General features: G+C 53.4%; 1 protein-coding gene across 5 annotated transcripts in view; it reads left to right on the plus strand.

The window, feature by feature from the left end:
* The window catches only part of LOC122166731 (DAB2 interacting protein), an 89,841-nt gene that overhangs the window by 35,091 nt on the left and 36,522 nt on the right, over positions 1-18,228 (plus strand). For 2 of the 5 annotated variants that reach the window (XM_042830724.1, XM_042830723.1), the window contains exon 2: positions 17,760-17,913. In XM_042830724.1, the coding sequence (XP_042686658.1) occupies positions 17,770-17,913 (144 nt within the window). In that variant the 5' untranslated portion in view covers positions 17,760-17,769. Of the gene's footprint in view, positions 1-5,553; positions 5,633-11,010; positions 11,381-12,768; positions 12,803-17,759; positions 17,914-18,228 lie in introns of those variants that run through there. The other 3 variants (XM_042830726.1, XM_042830725.1, XM_042830727.1) reach the window with 3 other exon arrangements.

Consider the following 18,228-nt stretch of genomic DNA (forward strand, 5'->3'; position numbering starts at 1 on the left):
AGTAAATGCTGGCTTTCCTGTTTGGGCATGGGGTAGAGCTCCCACCCAGGTCCGGCTGTGTGTGTTTGGGAGATGTGGGTTCTGGGGCAGCCGTGGGCACATGCAGGGCTGCTGCAGTGGCCAGAGCAGTGCTGGGCACTGTTGTCACAGCTCATCCTTCTGTGCCACCCGCTGGGAAGGGCTTCAGGTGTGGCTGTGCCTCTGGGAGGAAACGGCGGCGCCGGCCGGGCCGTGTGCCCTATGAGCAGAAGGACCTTTGGTCAGCAGGTGCAGGCTGTTCTGGTGCACCCAGCTCTTAGAATATTCTTCCTAACCATATTTTCTCCATCTTAACCTCAACAAAGTTTGCTCCTGCAGTCTCCCCCTCTGGAAGGCCAACCCCAAATTTCACTTCTCTGCTGGTTGGAAGCCCTCTCCTGGTTTTCAATCTGAATCCATTCACAGCCAATTTCAGTCGATGTTCCACCAGCACTGCTCTGTAGCCCCAGCAGCTCTCACCTTTCTCCCACCCATGCTGTGCGGTGTGCAGCCCTGCTGGCCCAGCCCTGTCCTGGGATGAGCACACTGAGCATGACCTGGGTGCATCGCCCCTGGAGGCATTCAGGGCCAGGCTGGATGTGGCTCTGGGCAGCCCGGTCTGGTGGCTGGTGACCTTGCACATAGCAGGGGGGTTGAAACTGAAACTATGGTCTTTTTCAACCCAGGTCATTCTATGGTTCTATGACCTGCAGTGACATCCACCCATCTCTTCTATGCCCCAGGGGCCCGCAGGGAACTGCGCACAGTGCCACTGGGCTGAGCGTGATTCTAAATCCTTGTGCTGTATGTGGACCTCAGGTACATTTCAGTGCCAACATTCAGCTTTAAAAAGATGAGTGGAAGGAAAGGAGACCTTTGTATTTAATTGCTGTCAGCACATAGCAGGCACCTGTAGCTGTCATTGGCAGCAGGCAGGGATTACCCACAGACCCTGCAGCCCCAAAATGAAGGAGCCCTAAAGCTGACCCCAACCGCCCTTTGAACTTGGCTACCTCTGATTAATTAAGTTTTTCTTTCCTTGAGCCTGATTTGGGTCTTATGCTCAGAATGAAGGATTTAAGTTAAACTCTTGAGAAATTGAAGGATGGTTTTCATCCCTTCTTTCTCATCTCATCCCCTTCACCATCACATGCACGCACACGTGTGTAACAGAGGGCTTGTTGTGGCTGCTGAGAAATCGGTCTCAAAGGGATTTCTGTCCCAGAATTCCTGTTATTCCTCCTGCAGCTGCACCACAGCAGGATTTCCCTTCCTGTCAGAATGGAAGAGACTGTGGCGTACAGCAAACCCTTGGCTAATACTGCCATAAGCCTCTGGGCAGCATGGAAGGGGTAATAGCAATCCTGCATTTATATGAAGAGTAGGAAGGTCTCCGTGCAGCTGTGGAGTATCTTTAATTAATTTAATGGCTGAGTTTTCTGGGGTGCTTAATATCCATCAGTGCTGGGACACAGGGCTGCCATCAGGGCCCAGTTTGGAGAACTTCTCCCGTGCTTTTGATGCAGGGGCTGGGAATGAAGGTTGCTGGTTCTGTAGCACTGCAGGGTTGCACAGCCCCGAAACTTCACAGCCCTCCCTGCTTAGTAGCCATAACGATTATAATAAGAGTTCATTAACCTGCTGTTATTTACAGCCTTTTATACAGGCAGGAAAATGTTGAATAAAACATAAAGAAACCAGAGCAGGTACAATGAAAACACTGGATTTCCATTTTGGGGGGCTGTCCTTGCAATGACTTGCCTCGTCCTGCAGGCAGGGGCTGCACTGGGAGCAGCGTCTTGGCTCTGCCGCTGTGTCACCCACTGCCCTGTAACCCCCAGCCCGTGTCACAGGCAGTGACAGTGCTCAGAGACCTGTCCATGCCTGGGTTGGGACTGCTCTGGCAGAGCTGAAAGTTGCCACGTGGGCACAGAGCAGGTGCTGCAGCTGCTGCCTGTCCCCAGAAATGCCCAGTGTTTGGACACGGCGTTTTATAGTCCCTGTGACATCCTGGTGACTGCTGGCTGCCACCTGCAATGTTATTTCCACTCTATAATAATGGGGCAGCAGTGTACATCGCACAGCTGGGGTGGACAGACACTGGCTTAAGGAGATGTGCTGAGTGTGACTGGTGATAGGGAGAAGTGCTAAGAGGAGCAGAATGGCTCTATTTCCTTTTTTCTTCCACTTCTTCTGCTGTTATATCTCAGTGAATGCTGTTGATCTGAAGGGGTGGCAACGCTCCACATGTAGTCAGATCTAAATAAAACTTCTCAGAAATGTTTCTGCCCATTCCTTAATTAGCATTCTTTAACCCACTTCTCTGGAGGAGAAACAATTGTTTACAGAAAGGAGTGTGGTCTGACTGAAGGGTGTACAATAATCTGCCCTGAATCTGCTCTGCTGAATCTGCTCTGCTGAATTGTACCAAATTAACTTATTTCTCTATATTTGTTCATATACAAAGCATAAATAATTTAGCATTGTGTCTCTCTCTCTGTGAACGCGAGAAGCACGCTTGCTGATTTCAGATCAGATGGAGCAGGGATGTTTATTACTCTGATGTTGGGGAATGATTGTTGCATATTTAATATCCCCATAAATAAAACCCTGTAGCTGCATTCCCACTTCAGGGATGGGCACACAGCTCCTTCCTAACGCCTCTGATCTGCAGGACTCACAGCTTTGTGCAGTGAAAGCTGTGGCTTCATTGCCTAGCGAGCTGGGGCACGAGAGCTGCAGTGTTGCCCACACAGCCCTGCAAAGTCATTGGTGCCTGTGGAAACACTCAGAGACTTGCACTGCGTGACAAAGCAAATACCAGGAGAAGTAAAGCAAACCTCATTAAAATAAAGTGGCTAGATGATAAGGTGCATGTTTAACATTCCTTTTAAAGGCAATATTTCTTTTCTTCATTTTATCTCACTAATGCCCTTAAAAACTGCCTGAAAATATGTTGCAGTAATTGCTGAAGTAGCTGGAGCGTTTTAGCATCCTTACAGTGAGGTCTGAAGGTCTCTGATTGTAGTAAGGTGCATTTTGACGTCACAGGTACATTCCGTGCAGCAGGTGAGCACCTGGGCTGGGCCTGCTCTTCCCGTGCTTAGCTAAAATCTCTCCCAAGCGTGGCACCAGCACTGCAGAGCTGTGCATGCATGGCTGTCAGTGTGCACTGTTGGCACTGCTCTCTGCTGGCCACGGCTGCAGGTCTCGCCCCAGCACCTTGCTGCACTCTGCCTTGTCACCCAGCGCCATTTTCCAGCTTCTCCTCTAACATTTACTGGCATGGAGAGAAACTCTTGCGCGTTCTACCTCAGATACTTGCCAGAGTGAATGGTGCAAAGCAAGGGAGGAGTGGCAATCCAAGGCGGTCTCATTTGGTCACATTGCTGCTCCCTCCTCCTTGGCAGTGCTTGCAGCAAGCTGGGATGGCCTCTGAGGAACAGTTTGGATCTCAGTGAGAGCCAGGCCGTGTGGCTGTAGGCAGGTGGGAGTCCCTGGGTGGGCCCTGGGGTGGGCACTGCTCCCATGGCCCTGGGCAACAGAGGGCTGTGCAAGGGGCAGCCCTGCAGGCAGCAGCACTGCGCGATGTGGGCAGCGATGGTTGGAGCCCCTTCCTTTGCTGGAGCACACCCATCTTATTTGCTCAGTATTCTAAAAGTGAGTTAATAACTATTTTTGTCTCTGTTTGCATTTCTCACGTACGTATAAACCTCTCTTGATGTGCAGCTCAACAAGCCGGGCTGCAGTTGTGATGCTGAAAATTTCAAACCTGTCAGGGAGTGAGGCAAGGAGAAAGGAAGAAAACAACTTAGATAAAAGAGCAATGGCCTCAGAAATGCTGCATGTGGCACACTTCCCAAGCCTCAGAGAGACTTATTAATTTGCATCATGGAAATGTTTATGGTGCACAACTCAAGTGGCTTCCTGGCCCCACTTGGGATCTCACTGGCTTTTAGAAGAAGCTGCTTTCACATTTCTACAGTCAAAAGCATTCAAAAGCATTTTTGTTCCTTAAATTATGAGACGTTACAGGGAAGGCACGTGTCAAAGATAGGCCAAGACTGTATCAGCGATTACACATCAGCCCAGAGCAGGTTTTAATGGCTTCTTCCAGACAATGTGCTCAGCCTTAGATTAAACATTCTGTACTTCACTGCATCCTTGTGGCCAGGAAGATGGCCCACGTTAGGCTCTGAGTGATGTGTCACAGCCGTGCACTTGGAATGTGCCTGTGGGTTTCCTCCCCGAGTTTCCTTCCAGTTCTATTTTCCTTTAGACAAGACAATTACATTGCTTGTTGCTAAAATGAAAACATAAGGGGAGTAAAATGATTCATCTTTCCAAGCAGTTTTGCTAAATTAATGAAACATAGGGAGGAACGTTTAGGCTTTGGAAGCTGTGCTGTCCAGACAGCAGGCTGCTTGTTGCAGCAGCCCGTACGGAAACCAGGGGGACACTTCTACCAGTTCTAATCTCATTATTAAAATAAAAAAAAAAGAACTAAAAATCCAATCCTTTGCAAACCATATTGTGAGGAGATGCTTGGCAGCTTCTCCAAAGCTGTGTGTCTGCTGCATGGCAGCTGTTGGCACTGCTGGGTTCTGCAGAAGCGCGCGGGTTGGGGAGCGCAGAGCGCTTAACCCAGCCCTCATCCCGGGGAGCGCTGGGCTGTGTCACCCCCGATGGCCCCATGGCAGCCACACAGAGCCACATCAGCTGCGCCTTCCTGAGCATCCAGAGGAGAGGTGAAGAAATCACGGAACGTTTTTCTCGCTTGGCAGTTGTTTTCATTTCTCTGAAGTCTGCTTTGTATCAGCGCTTTGCATGTCCCACCCCTTGCATGCTGAATGAAGCCCAGCAGTTTGACTTGCTGTCCTCACGCTCTGTAAACGGGATCTGACCAGAGGTTATGGAGTGACTCAGTCACCGATTGTGCCCAGCTTCTCATCAGCAGCCACGGTCTGTCTGTGTCATTCCTGTTGACAAGCTGATGGTTTCCTAATGGAAAGAAAGCCCAGCGCTGCAGCCATGCGCACAGCCTTGCAGCCAGGCCTGGAGCATCGGGCAGCACGTGATCCCCCTGCGGGACCATCCTGTGTGTGTGCTCGGCTCCATGGAGCTCACAGCAATTGCATTAGGTGGGAGAACGAGGCAGAGAGCTACAGACGCAGCACAGACAGGGAGAAGTAACTGCAGAGGGCTGGCAGTGGGAAGATGGAGCTTTTTGCCTCTAGCTCTGCAGTGTGAAGCCCGCTCAGTGCCTGGGGAGCTCCATCTGCAGTGCCTGGCAGTGGTCGGGCTTCAGGCCTGGCCAGGGAAGGACACGGGGCAGCTTTGACTACACTGCATGTGTTTTTTAAATGGCTCCAGTTGTGTTTCGAGGCCATTTTAGGATTTTGTGCTTCCTGCTGATAGCAGTGGCTTGTGGCTCTTGTTTGTGATGGCAAGCGAGAGGCAGCTGGGGCCAGCTGGGCTGGGCTGGACTTTGCTTCCCGATGTTTACAGCACTGTTGTCATTTGGGAGCTAACCTGCTGCTTTCAGTTTTGATCAGCCAAAATGGTTCATGAAGCCCTTCAGGCCGGGAGGGGAGGAGGCACGGAGCACTGCCAGGTGAGCTGAGCCACACCACCACTGCAGTGCTTGGGGAGCTCTGGGATCCGATCAGCAGGCTGTGCTGGGCTGGTCAGGGCAAAGCAAGGGCACTGCGGGTAGGGGAGGAACCTGCAGAGCTCTGCATGGTGCTTTGGGCCGTTTGGGCTCAGAACCACCGTAGCATTATGCACTTCACTGCCCATTCTGGAAGAGCTTGCTTGTGCTCCCTGCCCACATGCCCTGGCCATCAACTGGGTTAGCTGTAGTGGTGCAATCAGTGCGGCCTCAGGAGCTCAGGAGGATTGCAATTTTGTTAATGAGTGCATATACAGGGCCTGTCTGCTCCCAGGGATTGGGGCTAAGCTTAGCATCTGTCACAGGAAGACAGAGTGGTTTCGTGGCACTGACACAGCAGCAGTTCTGAGGGTGGGGAGAGGGCTGCTGGCTGGAAGAACAAGAATTGGTAGAGTCAGTGTTTTAAGAAATAAAATGCAACAACAAAACCCAAACCCCACATTTCCAGATCAAAATTTAAGGCTAGAAATGTTTTGAATTCTCTTGGAAGACAGTAAAATAGAAATGTTGGTTTTCTGCTGAGCAGATGTAACCCATCAGAGCTGGGGAGCCACACAGCAAAGCTGGTACAGGGAGCGGGTGGGCAGAGCCAGGGCTGGGAGCAGAACCCACACTCTGCCTGCAGCAAAGCATGGCTCTGTGAACCACACTGTTCTGAACTCAGTGCCATTACACAGCTCAGGCTCTCAGTGTAGTTTCTAAATGGTTTTAACTGTTCTTGTTACCAGCAAAAGCTAATGGCCTAAGGTTTATATGCTGAGGATGAGGTAAAACTGCAGGTGAGATGGCACAGCTGTGCCTCCCCATTACCTGGGGCATGGTGAGTGCAGGGGCTGTGTGCTGTACCTGCTGCAAGGGGAAGACCTCCCAGATTCTCCCTGTAAAAATTACACACTGACACAGCATGTGAAAAAAGAGCCATTTTTGCAATGAAAATGAGCTAGAGTTTAATTTAGTTAATAACCAAGGCAAGTTAATCCTGTTCGGACAAGGATCAAACCAGTTTCAGTGCATCTGTGTCAGTGCTTTGCATGTGTCTAACCAGATAGATTCAAAATAACTTGGTTATAAAAGGAAATTGTTCTGTGCAGCTTCTGAGCTGGGGATCAGGCCTGGCTGTGCTCCCATCCCACCCCAGCCCGCAGAGATGCCTGGGTCATCCTGCTGCCCTGGGCTGCTGCCTGCAGAAGGGGACGGAGGTACTGTGTTCTCCATATGTTGGTAATGGTGGTGGGAGGTTGTTATACGTGTTAGCTTTTGTTATCACATACAACTCCTTAAGAAGACAGCTGAGAACAAATGTAGATTTCAGCTTTCATCTCTCTGAGGGAAGATGAGATCTCTCCAGCCCTGTCTGCTCTCTGGCCTGGGGGGCACATGGGAGCTGATGTGTGTCCCCACCACGGCACAGCCCTGAGTGGCGGGCAGGAGGCAGGGCTGCAGCTCCAGAGCAGCCGCGCTGCTCCTCTGTTAGTGACATTACTCACAGACTGAGACTTTGTACTTCAGAGGTCTGATTTAGACGTGTGTATCTTGCTGGCCCCGTGGCTAGTTCTGTCCTGCCAGGTGCCAAAAGGCACGCTCCATGGAGACACCCACAGTTGCAAACACGTTCAGAGCCCTCAGTGCACTCTCCTTGGCTTTGATGAGAGCCAGGTCCTCCCTCCTCTGCAGAGTACCGTCCTGACTGCGTTTTGAAACCACAAGCTGTGGATCTCCTTGGACGCAGAGCAGCCCGTGCTCCCACCTTCGGGAAGCCAGGCCCTGCCCTCCTGCCTGTGCACTCACAGCTGGCTCCTCAGAGCTGCTGGCAGCAGTGGCACAGTGTCACAGCCTGTATCCAGTGCTGGGAAATGGGCACAGAGTGGCACAGTGAGAGCACCGCGCCTTCCTTCCTTTCAGTCTGCGTGCTCTCGCTGTCACTGTGATGCTTTATCTGCTCTTGCTATACAGAGATTTGTATGAAATCATTTCTAGTCCATTGAAGTAGTTTTCAGAGATTAATCTTTCAAAGCATTAGCATTGATTCCTGCATGTGCGTGCCCTCTTCCGGTCTGTATCCAGGGGGAGATGCATTATCCGAGTTGGAGGAAAGCTCACTTGTCCTAATTTATTGAAAAAATAACTTCAGGTTTAAAATGGGGCTGTCATTTATGAACACAGTTCAATCTGTTCTTCACTCCAGAGTCTTTGCTCTGACCTTTTCCGTATCTGAAATACTCTAGGCTGTGCGCTGTGTTCATTAGTTTAACTTTCGGGAGGGAGCAGCAGGTGTGGGCTGTGGATAAGGGCTGCGTGCAGGCTTGGCTCCGTGCTTATCCACGTACCCCTGGTTGGCTGTGGCAGCAATTTAATTTAGGACAGTGCCAGGATTTTTACTCGTTAGGAGTTTTTCACATTTTGTAAGTTTGAATAACCATTTGTACATCAGGTCTGGAAGGAGCTACCCCTGGCATTGCATGAAGTACACGGTGATGATGCTGGTGCTTATAAAGATGAGTTGGGGAAGCAATGCAGTGCATCCATCCCAGCCGTGCAAAGGGACCCTGCACAGGGAGACAGGGACAGCACGAGGGGCCTGGCCAGGATACAGGGAGCTGTGGGGCTGGGAGCTGTGGGGCTGCAGGGGCTGTCCCAGCCTCTGGGGAGAAACAGCTCAGCCTTGGTGGAGTGACAAATGCAGGGAGAGCAATAAGAACTGGGAGATGATCTCTAAAGATATCTGTCCTTCTTCCTGTGAGTCTGAGACCGACGGGGACTGCAGGCAGGACCTGTTGGCTTTGTGGTGTGAAGGCTGTTCCTGAGGTCAGGTTCTGTCAGGTGTGACTGCGCAGCTCTGCAGGCAGGCGTGTCTTCCTGCTGGGGGGTTTGGGATGCTTTCAGGTTGGCTGTGACTGTGTGTAGAGGTGAGGTGCAACTGTGTCCATGTCAGAGGCTGGAGCCGGCTGTGCAGAGCACGCAGCTGGTGACACCTCGGCTGTGTGGGGGGCTCGGAGCCACTAGCAGTGCCACAGGGCTGGGAGCACCACTGCCAGGCACTGCCCTCAGCCCTTCCTGCTGCCATCCACATCCCCATTGCAGCAGGGAATGCACAGCTGCTGTGTGTGCAGGGCAAAGCCATTCTGTGCCTTCCAAGGGCCGCTGTCCCAGCAGGTGCTGCAGCTCTGAGAGCCCCAGAAAAATCACCACCTTCGACCATGTGAATCTCTCATTCCATCTGAAAAGCAGGTTCCCATGAGAAGGATGTGTTGTATATCCCTAAAAGACACTAACATCTATCTGGCTGCAGGGCAGGCAGCAAATTGGAGGAATTAGTTTGACATCATGGTGCCACCTCTGGATGAAACATACACAGTCAGAACAAACTTCAAAATTCTTCGAGCTTTTTTTTTTTCTTTTTCTAAAGAACATTTTCCTAACTTGTTAGAAAATTTTCATTTTTAACAGCATCATTCAGTCTCCAAAGTCAATTAGAAACTGTTAAACTGAGGCCGTTATATATGCCAGCGTTGTTAGAGGGACGAATGCAAACAAAGTGCTGTTTGGATGCTCAGATGTATTTGCGTGTCGGGCTCAGAGCCGTGCACTGTTGGCACTTCTTCTGTAGTTTGGATTTGAAATTCAAAACCTGAGTCCTGCAGACACTTCTTGGCTCACATTGCTGGGAGCATTAAGTGGTGTCTCTGAAGCACGACTAATAGCGCAGGGTGATACTGGATGTTTGTGGGAATGGGACTTCACTAAAAGATTTGTAAAAACCTGCAGCTAATAGCAGTGTTACGTTGTAGTGAAACCTCCAGGAAGGATGATGGTGTCTCAGTGAATGTGGGGTTCTGCTGATTAGCATTACATTCCTAAGGAAAGGCCAGTGCTTGTTCAGGAGAGCAGAAGGGTGAAGCAAATTATGAGCAGAGAAACAAGTTGGCCGGCCTAGATGCTCCGTCTGGCTGCTATGAAATACAGAGTACCAGGCAGCATTGCTCAGAGGTTTGATGTTCCTTCCGTGTTCTGTTGGGTACGGAGCCTGACTGTGCAGAAGTGCTTGACATCAGTTGTGCTGTCTCTGGCCATCAAGCATATTTTAATAAAGAAGGTGAAGAAACCTTTTAATAACCTATAAGTTCACTTTTCTTGGTGTTTGGTCATCGGCAGGGCCTGGGTGATGTGGGCTGTTCAGCCTCACATGAGCTTTGTGCTGTCCTGAAGCAGCCCTGAGCAAACAGCCACGCTCCAGGCAGGGCTGTGGGAGCACCGCTGTGCTGGTGAATGCGGGGCATCCCCAGAGCAGATTGAGTGGCATTGCAGCGAAATCTGTACACATCTGTACACTGCATCTGTGGTGTGATGGTGCCATAAGCTATAGAACGTGGACTGAAAAGTTTTCAGCAGAAGCCCGTATTGACAGTGATCCTCAGCTCCAGCAGCCTGGAGACAGTGGCCAGCTGTGCAGCTACAGTGTGTGGTGCTCAACTGTGCCACAACCAGGGCAGGCTGGAACATTCCCCAAACAGCGCTTTTTAGGACCTCCACAGCCTCTTGACTTTAACTTTTTCTAAGCTTCTTTTTTTTTTTTTTTTTTTTTTTTTAACTTTTTTGATTTAAAATTTGGAATAAATTTGGATAATCACCGACCCTTCCATTTCCTGCTCTTCAAGGTCATTAGGGAATCTGGCTGAAAGAAGCGTGGCCATAAAGCACCGGCTTCACGGCTAATAAAATTGAGCTATCTGGGTTTAATGGCTGCGGGAGGTGAGCACGGCAGGAGGCTGTGAGTCCCCATGGCCTTAAAGCACAGGGCCAGGAAGGCAGCACCGTGATACCTGTGAGCCTCAAAGCGCAGGAGAATGGAGAGGGTGGGAATGAGTGTCCTTCATGGCAGACCCACAGCCCCAGGGGCTGTCAGCCAAAACCGCGCAGTCGGTGGGCAGCAGTCAGTGTTTGTGTCACACAGAAGTGCAGCTGTGCACAGACAGACCGACCAACAGACCAACCGGGTGGGATGTCAGGAATGGAAACGTGGGGTATTCAGTGAGCAGAGCTTGTGCTGCCCAGCAGCGCTGCTCCCAGCACATCTGGCTCCTGCTAAAGGCCAGAGACGCGTGATTTGCGCTCGCTGCTTCCTTCCAGTCTGTCTTAATAACGTGTCCAAATGTGCAAAAGGAAATACTCCAGAGCTGGGCTGCAGTGAGGACCTCGGTTCTTTTTTCCTGCTGCCTTTGCTCTCCACCCACTGCGTGTGTGAGGCTCGTTCCAAAGTTCAGGTTCTGCATTTTTATGCCTTGCCAGAGAGATAAAGTGCTCAGTAAAACTGTAACTTGACCTTACGCTTTGCTGCAGCGACGGAGATGTTGTGCTGAAGGGAAAGAGGGCAGCGCCTCAGGGGGCTGCTGGCTGGGGATGGGGTGACGGCCCAAAGGCTCTGCTCAAGGGCTGCGGCCGGGCGCTGCAGAGCAGGAGCCAGGTTGGCACATCCTGAATTTTTGCTCCGCTGCACAAAGGACCCCTGTGCTGCTGCTGCAGATTTGAGAGCGAAACGATTGACTGAAGCCGCTCGTTATTATTTTTGGCTACTCCAGCCATGTATCAAAAACCCGACGCTGGGTTGATGCTGGTGCCCTACTTTATAGAAGCCTTGAAAAGCAGATCGAGGACAGCGAGCTTGTCTTTGTGCCTGGCATCTGCCAGCAAAGGGTGAGCGAGCTTCAAACTGCTGCCGGGGGGAGAGGGGGGCGGCAACACGCGCTGCTCCACGTGCTCGGTGCGGAGCTCTGCCTGCGGGACCGGGCTGAGGCTGCGGGGTGGGAGGCGATGCCCGTCCCGGTGTCCCGTGGGCACGGTGGGGAAGCGGCCCAGCCCGCAAGGGAGAGAAGGACCCCGCTGACATTAGGTGGTAGAAGAGCTCTGCGTTATTCGTGTCCAACATGATTGCTGCCCTTCCTTCGAGCTTTTGGGACCCCGCAGCCCCAGCTCTGCTCGCTTCTGGCTGCTGGGGCGGTGCCTGCCCGGCCCCGGGCCCCGCTGCACCCGCACCGCTCCGGGGAAGCACTCCGGCATCTTTTTAACGCGGGACCCTTCCCCCTGCCGTCCTTCTCGCCCCGATGGCGACCGGCGGCGGCTGCCAGGTGCACGAGCCGGAGGATTGATGGTTTGCTGCAGACGTGGACGGTAGCCTTTGAAAAGTGGAAAAGGAAGCAGCCATAAATAACAGCCAGGGGACGGTGCCATGTGGTGGTTTTTCATTTACTCGATAGCCTCGCTTCGTTCTGATGAGTAATGGAGGCACCTGAATACGAATACGACAGGACGGCAGCGGCAGCCCGGCTGCGGGCGGGGTGAGGACGGGGCGGCCAGGAGAGGAGCATGCGGCGCAGCCCGGCCTCTGCTCGGGCCGCGGGGCGGCCGCACTTCACCCCCCCGGGGGCGGCGGGGGCAGAGAGCCCCGCGCGGTCCGCCCGAGACTCGGCCGCAGCCCGCAGGTGGGAGCGGGAGCCCGCGGGCCATGGCTCGCGCCGGGTGCTGCTGCAAACGCTCCTGCGTGCTGTGGATCGCGTTGCTGCGGAGGTCAGTGCCCGCCTCGGCGTTCCGACCGGGGAAAGGAACGTGCGGGCAGGGCGAACCGGGCGGCGCTGCGTCCTCCGGCCCGGTGCCCGTCCTTCGCTGGGGACAGCGGGGGGGGGCGGCCGGGGAAGGAGCGCAGTGGTGCGGGCTTTGCACAGATCAGGGCTCGCGGAACCGCCGAGGTTCCCCCCAAGCAAACCGGCGCTCCGGGAGGGCTGCGGTGAGCGGAGCCGTGGGGCGGGAGCCGTGGGGCAGGGCCCGCTGCGCGCGGAGGGGCGGGAGGGCAGCGCGGGGCGGGGCGGCCGTGCTCGAGCCCGAGCTCATCCCCAGCGGCCGTTCGGGCTGGGCCGACTCAACCCGGGCTCCGGCGGAGCGCTCCCGGGGCCGGCGGGGAGCGGGGGCGGCGGGCCCGGGGCGCTCTGCCCAGCTACAGCGCAGCCAATCCGGCGACCCGGCAGCGGCGCGGCTGCCGAGCGGGGCGGGGCGGCGACCGGAGCGGGGAGCGCGGCATGGGGCGGCCGGAGCGGGGCGGCGCGGCGGAGCCGGGCCCGGAGGGTGAGCAGCGCGGCGGGAGCGGTTGTGCGTGGATACGCGGGCGTGTGCGGGTGTGTGCACGCGGGTGTGTACGCGTGTGCGGCGCGGCTCCGAGCCGTGCCGCCTTGGGCACGGCCGCGGGGGTCGCGGTGTCCGGGCGGGTCTCCCCCCCTCGGCCCCGAGACCGCCTCGAGCGGAGTCGCCCCTTCCCGGCCGGCCGTTGAGCACCGCGCGGGGCAGCGCTCGGGGACGCCGGAGGCCGCTGCGGCTGCGAGCGGGGGGCCGAGCCGCGCTGTGCCCGCAGCCTGCAGCCCGATCCCAGCCCGCGCCTCTGTGCCGAGCGGTTATTTTTAGCAGCGCTCCGTCCGTGAGTCTGTGTGTTAAGAATTTGTTTTCATCATTATTTATTAAAACATGGTCGCTGCCTTAGGCAACGGGCCGCGGCTGCAGACGGGGATCGCGGCTACGCTTCGCTCGCGGTTAATCCGAAGGGAAAGATCCCGCTTTGCTTTTCTCCTTCTCGTTCGGATTCCGCCTCTCGTGTCACCCCGAGCGCAGCTGTGCCGGTCAGAAATCGGCGCCCCAAACTCCTCCCAGCTGCGGAGAGCTGCGGTGCCGTTGGGGGCGGTTGGGCCGGGCCCTGCGGGGCGTTGCTCGGCTGCACCCAGTGCCATCGCACCGCGGGCTCGGGGCTCCGAACGGCGCCTCCGGTTTGTGTCCGTTGTGTGCAGCTACAGTGCCGTTAACGGATGCTGGTGTAGGCTAATGTGGTGAGAAGTGGTCGTGTTTTGTATAGAAGTGTTGACTGCTCCTAAAGAAGGGAAATGATGGTGCCAGTCTGCTCTTGGAAGGAGGGAGAAGTTGCTTTTCTAACGTTTTTGCTTGTTGAAACTCAGGTGGTGGTTTGGAGCCCAGTGTATTTCTTGCTGTTGAGCCTTTTTGCTGCTTGTGCAGCTTATGTCCTGCTGCACGTTGCACACTCAGCCTTGTCCCAGCCCCGTGCTGCACTGCTGAGCCACCGCAGGGCTGTACCCAGGTGTGTGTCACAGGTGGAACATCCTTCAGCTGGCAAAAAGAAATATGAAATCTGATCAGAGCTGCCGAAGTCCTCCCAGGTGTGATTAATCCTGCTGCCAGCTGAAACTGAGAGCAGTCTGAAAACAAGGGCAGGCCTTAATAAGTTTAATTACATGTCCGTTGCATGGCTCAGTAAAGGTGTTGCGTTCTGTGCGGCAGTGTGACGCAGTGAGCTGCCCCGGGAGCCCAAAGGCTGCAGTACCTCCTGCGCTCTGTGAAAGATCAGTTTGGCCAAACACAGCAGTGCTGCCCTGGCAGGACGTGTGCAGAGTGCATGCGGGGACCTCAGCCACATGCTCAGGAAAAAGCTGCGTTTGCTGCTCCTCTGGGAGCGTGTGAGTTCCGCTGTGCTGTGCTCTCAGTTATTCCCATAACATCGCTTCAATATTTATTTGTCGAATGGAAGCAACGTGCTCTGTGGGGTGAGGCATTAGGGAAGGAATGGCTGAGAACTGCGGCAGCGGCCGGGAGGTCAGTGGGAGGCAGCTCTGTGTCACATCCGTCTCCAGGAGATGGGACGTGGCCCTGTGCCGGGCAGTCAGCAGCACAGGGCCATTTCTGCAGCAGAGCCCAGTGGGGCTGGGACGTCCCTTGGTCTGCTGGTGCTCCCGCAGTGGAATGGAAGGAGGCTGAAAAAAAGCTCTTAGTTTTTTTTTCCACGTTTGGATTTACGTTTTGTCTGCTCCCAGCTGACTTCTGTGCTCAGTTCCATCTTTCAAATGTATCGGGAGCGTTTCCATCACAAACCACAGAAGTCAGCAGCTGTGTGGTTTCAGGCAGGTGAGGTCCTGAAAAAAAAACCGCTGGGGTTGCCCCTCAGAGGGCTTGTCTTCACAAGAGAGCAATTCTGGAAGCAGGCTGTATAAGTTGACCACACAACTCCAGGGTAACTTGGTGTAGACAGGCCCTATGTTTCCTTCCCTGTGCCCTCAGCCGTGTGTATCTGTCTGCTCCTGAGGGAACGTGAAGTCCATTGCGGCCCAGGGCTGATCCTGTCCCCACTGCCACGCTGCAGCCTCGCAGTGTCACAGGGAGGGGGAAGCTGCTGCTCCCAGCTGGTGTGAATGCAGAGCCCTGGCTGGGGTTGGGCTGCTGTCAGCCCCACAACACCTGGCACCTGGCTTCTGGTGGCTCACGAGGCAAGCAGTGGGGTGGGAGTGCATCTTTCTGCCCGGTAATGTTTTATGACTTTTATTATTTAGAACAGCAATCCTCTCTCATTGCTCTTAGGCAGTAAACCTCTCCCTTTAATAACCAGAGCCTGGCTGTCTCTGTGTAGGGCTCTCAGGTCAGAGCCACTAGCAGTAATGTTATTTCTCTTTAGAACTAATGTGGTGCTTTATGAGATTTTTTTTCCCCTCCTTCATTTCAACTGAGCTTTAGGTACATAGAAAGGGATTACAATAAGGCCCGTGGCAAAAGAACTGCATGTGCTGCTTGGAAGAGGGGATCCTGCTGTGAGTTGTCTTTGGGCAGCTGTCTGTTCCCACCGTATTAAAACAAAGGTGCAAGGACTGGATCTGGTCAGCTCATGTAAGCCGGGATGCTGTTTTACTGTTATTTCTGCACTTGTTGCTGCAGGAGGGGCTGTGGGTGCAGCTCTGCGACCACAGGGAGCCACGTCCTGCCTGGCCCTGAGTGAAGCCGAAGGGTCCCGGGGTGGGCAGTGAATCTCCCTGAGCCAGGAACAACCTGCAGCCTGCAGTGGGATGTGTGGAGCTGGGACGGGCAGCAAGCATCTTCCAGGGAGTGGCTCATGCCGCTGATGTCCTGTTCCTCACTAACAGTCGTGGGAAATGTTTTCTCCTCTGGGTCAGAGTGTGAAGATGTGAGGACGCAGTGTCCTTCCCTGCACTCGCTTCCTGCTGTGCTCCCCAGGGCCCGGCCATTGCAGTGACACCAGGCCTGGGGGTGCTGGTGCTGCCCCTGGGAGCCTCTGGCAGAGAGACCTCAGCCTTCATCTGGAATCTCAAGCAAGAGCCTCTAATGGCTGGCACCTGCTAGCTTGAGGATACCCAGAGGCGTATGCGGAGTATGGAGGGGTAGAAATAAATGTTTATTGAATATGGTGAGAACATAATGTGTCCCAAGAAGCTCCTGCGTGGTGCTTCTTTGTGCTGCACATCTGCACTCCCAACCGTGGCCTTGCAGCTGCAGTAATTTTGGATGAAAAACACCCTTGGTTTGTTTTAATCTCAACAAAAAAATCTGTGCCAGCATGAAGCAGTCGGGCTCGGTGCGTTACAGCATGCAGTTCCTCAGCTGTAGGTTTGGGTTACCAATATTTTTATATGCCCAGACGAGTGCAGTCCCAGCTCAGTTGCTTAGCTCTTCTAATTTCATCTGTAAATTACAGAATGAAGCCTTCCTGTGGATGCCCAGTGCTGAGCTTATTGGGGCTGAGCTGTCTGTTCTGGGGCTGCTAGGTGTTAGCATGGTGCTCAGCGCCCGGGGGGAACCTGATCCATCTGCCCATCCTAGAGCTCATCTACAGTACTGCTCAGAGGAAGCCGATATGGATCCTTTTCTGTGAAAATAGTGTAAAATTGCCACAAAGTACTGGGAATGACTGTGCTCTGTTCTTAAAGATCAATTTATTCACTATAGAGATACAGGGTGAATGGGCCGCTTAGAGAATTGCTGATGGGATGGAGAGGTTTTTGCTTCTGAGCCACTGTTTGTGATTCCGTATGGGTCTGTATTAACCCTGGGCTTTTAACATTTGAGGGCTGTTGGTTGTTCCCTGAGCAGAGATGCCCGTGTGGCCATGCGGGTCTCTGCAGACCCCTCAGCAGGTGCCACCATGCTGGTCCTGGCCATCAGCCCTGCAGAGTCTCCTCCATCCACGCCATCATGCAGCCTGGGTGGGATGACCCCGCTGCAGGCTGGTCCTTATCACCCCGGGTCTGACTGTGGCCTGAGTCTTAATGCCAAATCTTCCAGTGCTGTTTATCTTAGACTTGACTTTGGCTGTTCTTAAGATTGCGCTTGGCATGTGAGTCACTGGAAGCCATGAATTTTGCATGCACTATTGACATTTCTGTGTTTTGGTCAGCTTTGTTCTGGAGACTGACAAAACTCAATACTCACAGGCAAAGCAATCTGATGGAGAATATTAGGAGCACTGTGCTGAGAATATCTCAAGTTGCCTTTATTTCTGTCCTTCCGTGCCTTTGAATAGAGCAGCATGCTCTTTCTGGACAGACAGACCTACACATGGTCTCTTTGGAAGACTCAGAGTACTTGCCAGAGGTTTGAAAGGTCAGAGTTTGCTGAGATCAGAGCTTTTGTGAGCTGCCATACATGGGAACATTTTATGTGGTGCAGACTACAGAGAAAGCAACTGCTCCCTCTGCTCTCTTTATTTTTCCCTTGCCACTTTGTGGCTATCTTGTGTTTTCCATGGGAGTATCTAGCTATCTTTCTTTTTGTTTTTTTTCCCCCCCTCGAGCACTCTGATTTTGCTATAAGAGTTACAGTACCATTGATTGTATTGGCTGCCTCTGAAAATGGTGTGCTGCTTGCTGTCTGTGGGCTCCCTGCTGCTAAATGCTGCCAGTGGGACTCCGGAGCATTTAGATCAATCGATAGGGCTATCATGGCTTTATTTTCCACACTCTCCCATCCTGGGGTCGTGTGTGACAGTAGGATGGAGCACACGAGTCCTCAGATTGTTGGTTACAGAGTGAGAATCTGCACACTGACTGCATCTGTGGTACAGCTGTATGCGTGCCTGGACGGGGGGAAGGGTGCCTGTGCACAGGGGGATGCTATTCTGGGCCATCTCTTATCTCGCAGCAAAAAATTCATAGGAATATTCTGCAGTTGTTGTTAACAGATAGGCTTCACCATTTCTCTGGGCAGGAAAGCATCCACTGATACGGTTGCATTTTTCCTCCAGATCCCATCTAATGCCGAGGCTGAAAGAATCGCGCTCCCACGAGTCTCTGCTCAGTCCCAGTAGTGCTGTTGAGGCTTTGGATCTCAGCATGGAGGAAGAAGTGGTCATCAAGCCGGTCCACAGCAGCATCCTGGGACAAGACTACTGCTTTGAGGTAAGGAGCACATCATCTGTGTGCCGTGTAACAAAGCTGGCTGGGGAGCTGGGCGTTGGATCGTGCCGTGGGCTTTTGCTGTTACAGAGCATTTCCGCTCTGAATCGTTACACAGAGACGATTCCATGGGCAGAAAATTACTTCATCTTTCCAAGGGGGAGCATATCCACAAAGCAGAGCAGGTCTTTGCAGTGTAACCATTGTCACAGCAGGGTATGCTCGTGACACGGGTGCTGGACTGCTTAGCATTGTGTATTAGCAGAGCATAAACATGTAGTTCATGTTCATGCAGATATCAGAAGGTGTTCTTCTCTA

This window comes from Centrocercus urophasianus, unplaced genomic scaffold (assembly GCF_019232065.1).
Source record: "Centrocercus urophasianus isolate 14NV4802_14NV808 unplaced genomic scaffold, USGS_Curo_1.0 seq_34, whole genome shotgun sequence".
NCBI classification, from domain to species: domain Eukaryota; kingdom Metazoa; phylum Chordata; class Aves; order Galliformes; family Phasianidae; genus Centrocercus; species Centrocercus urophasianus.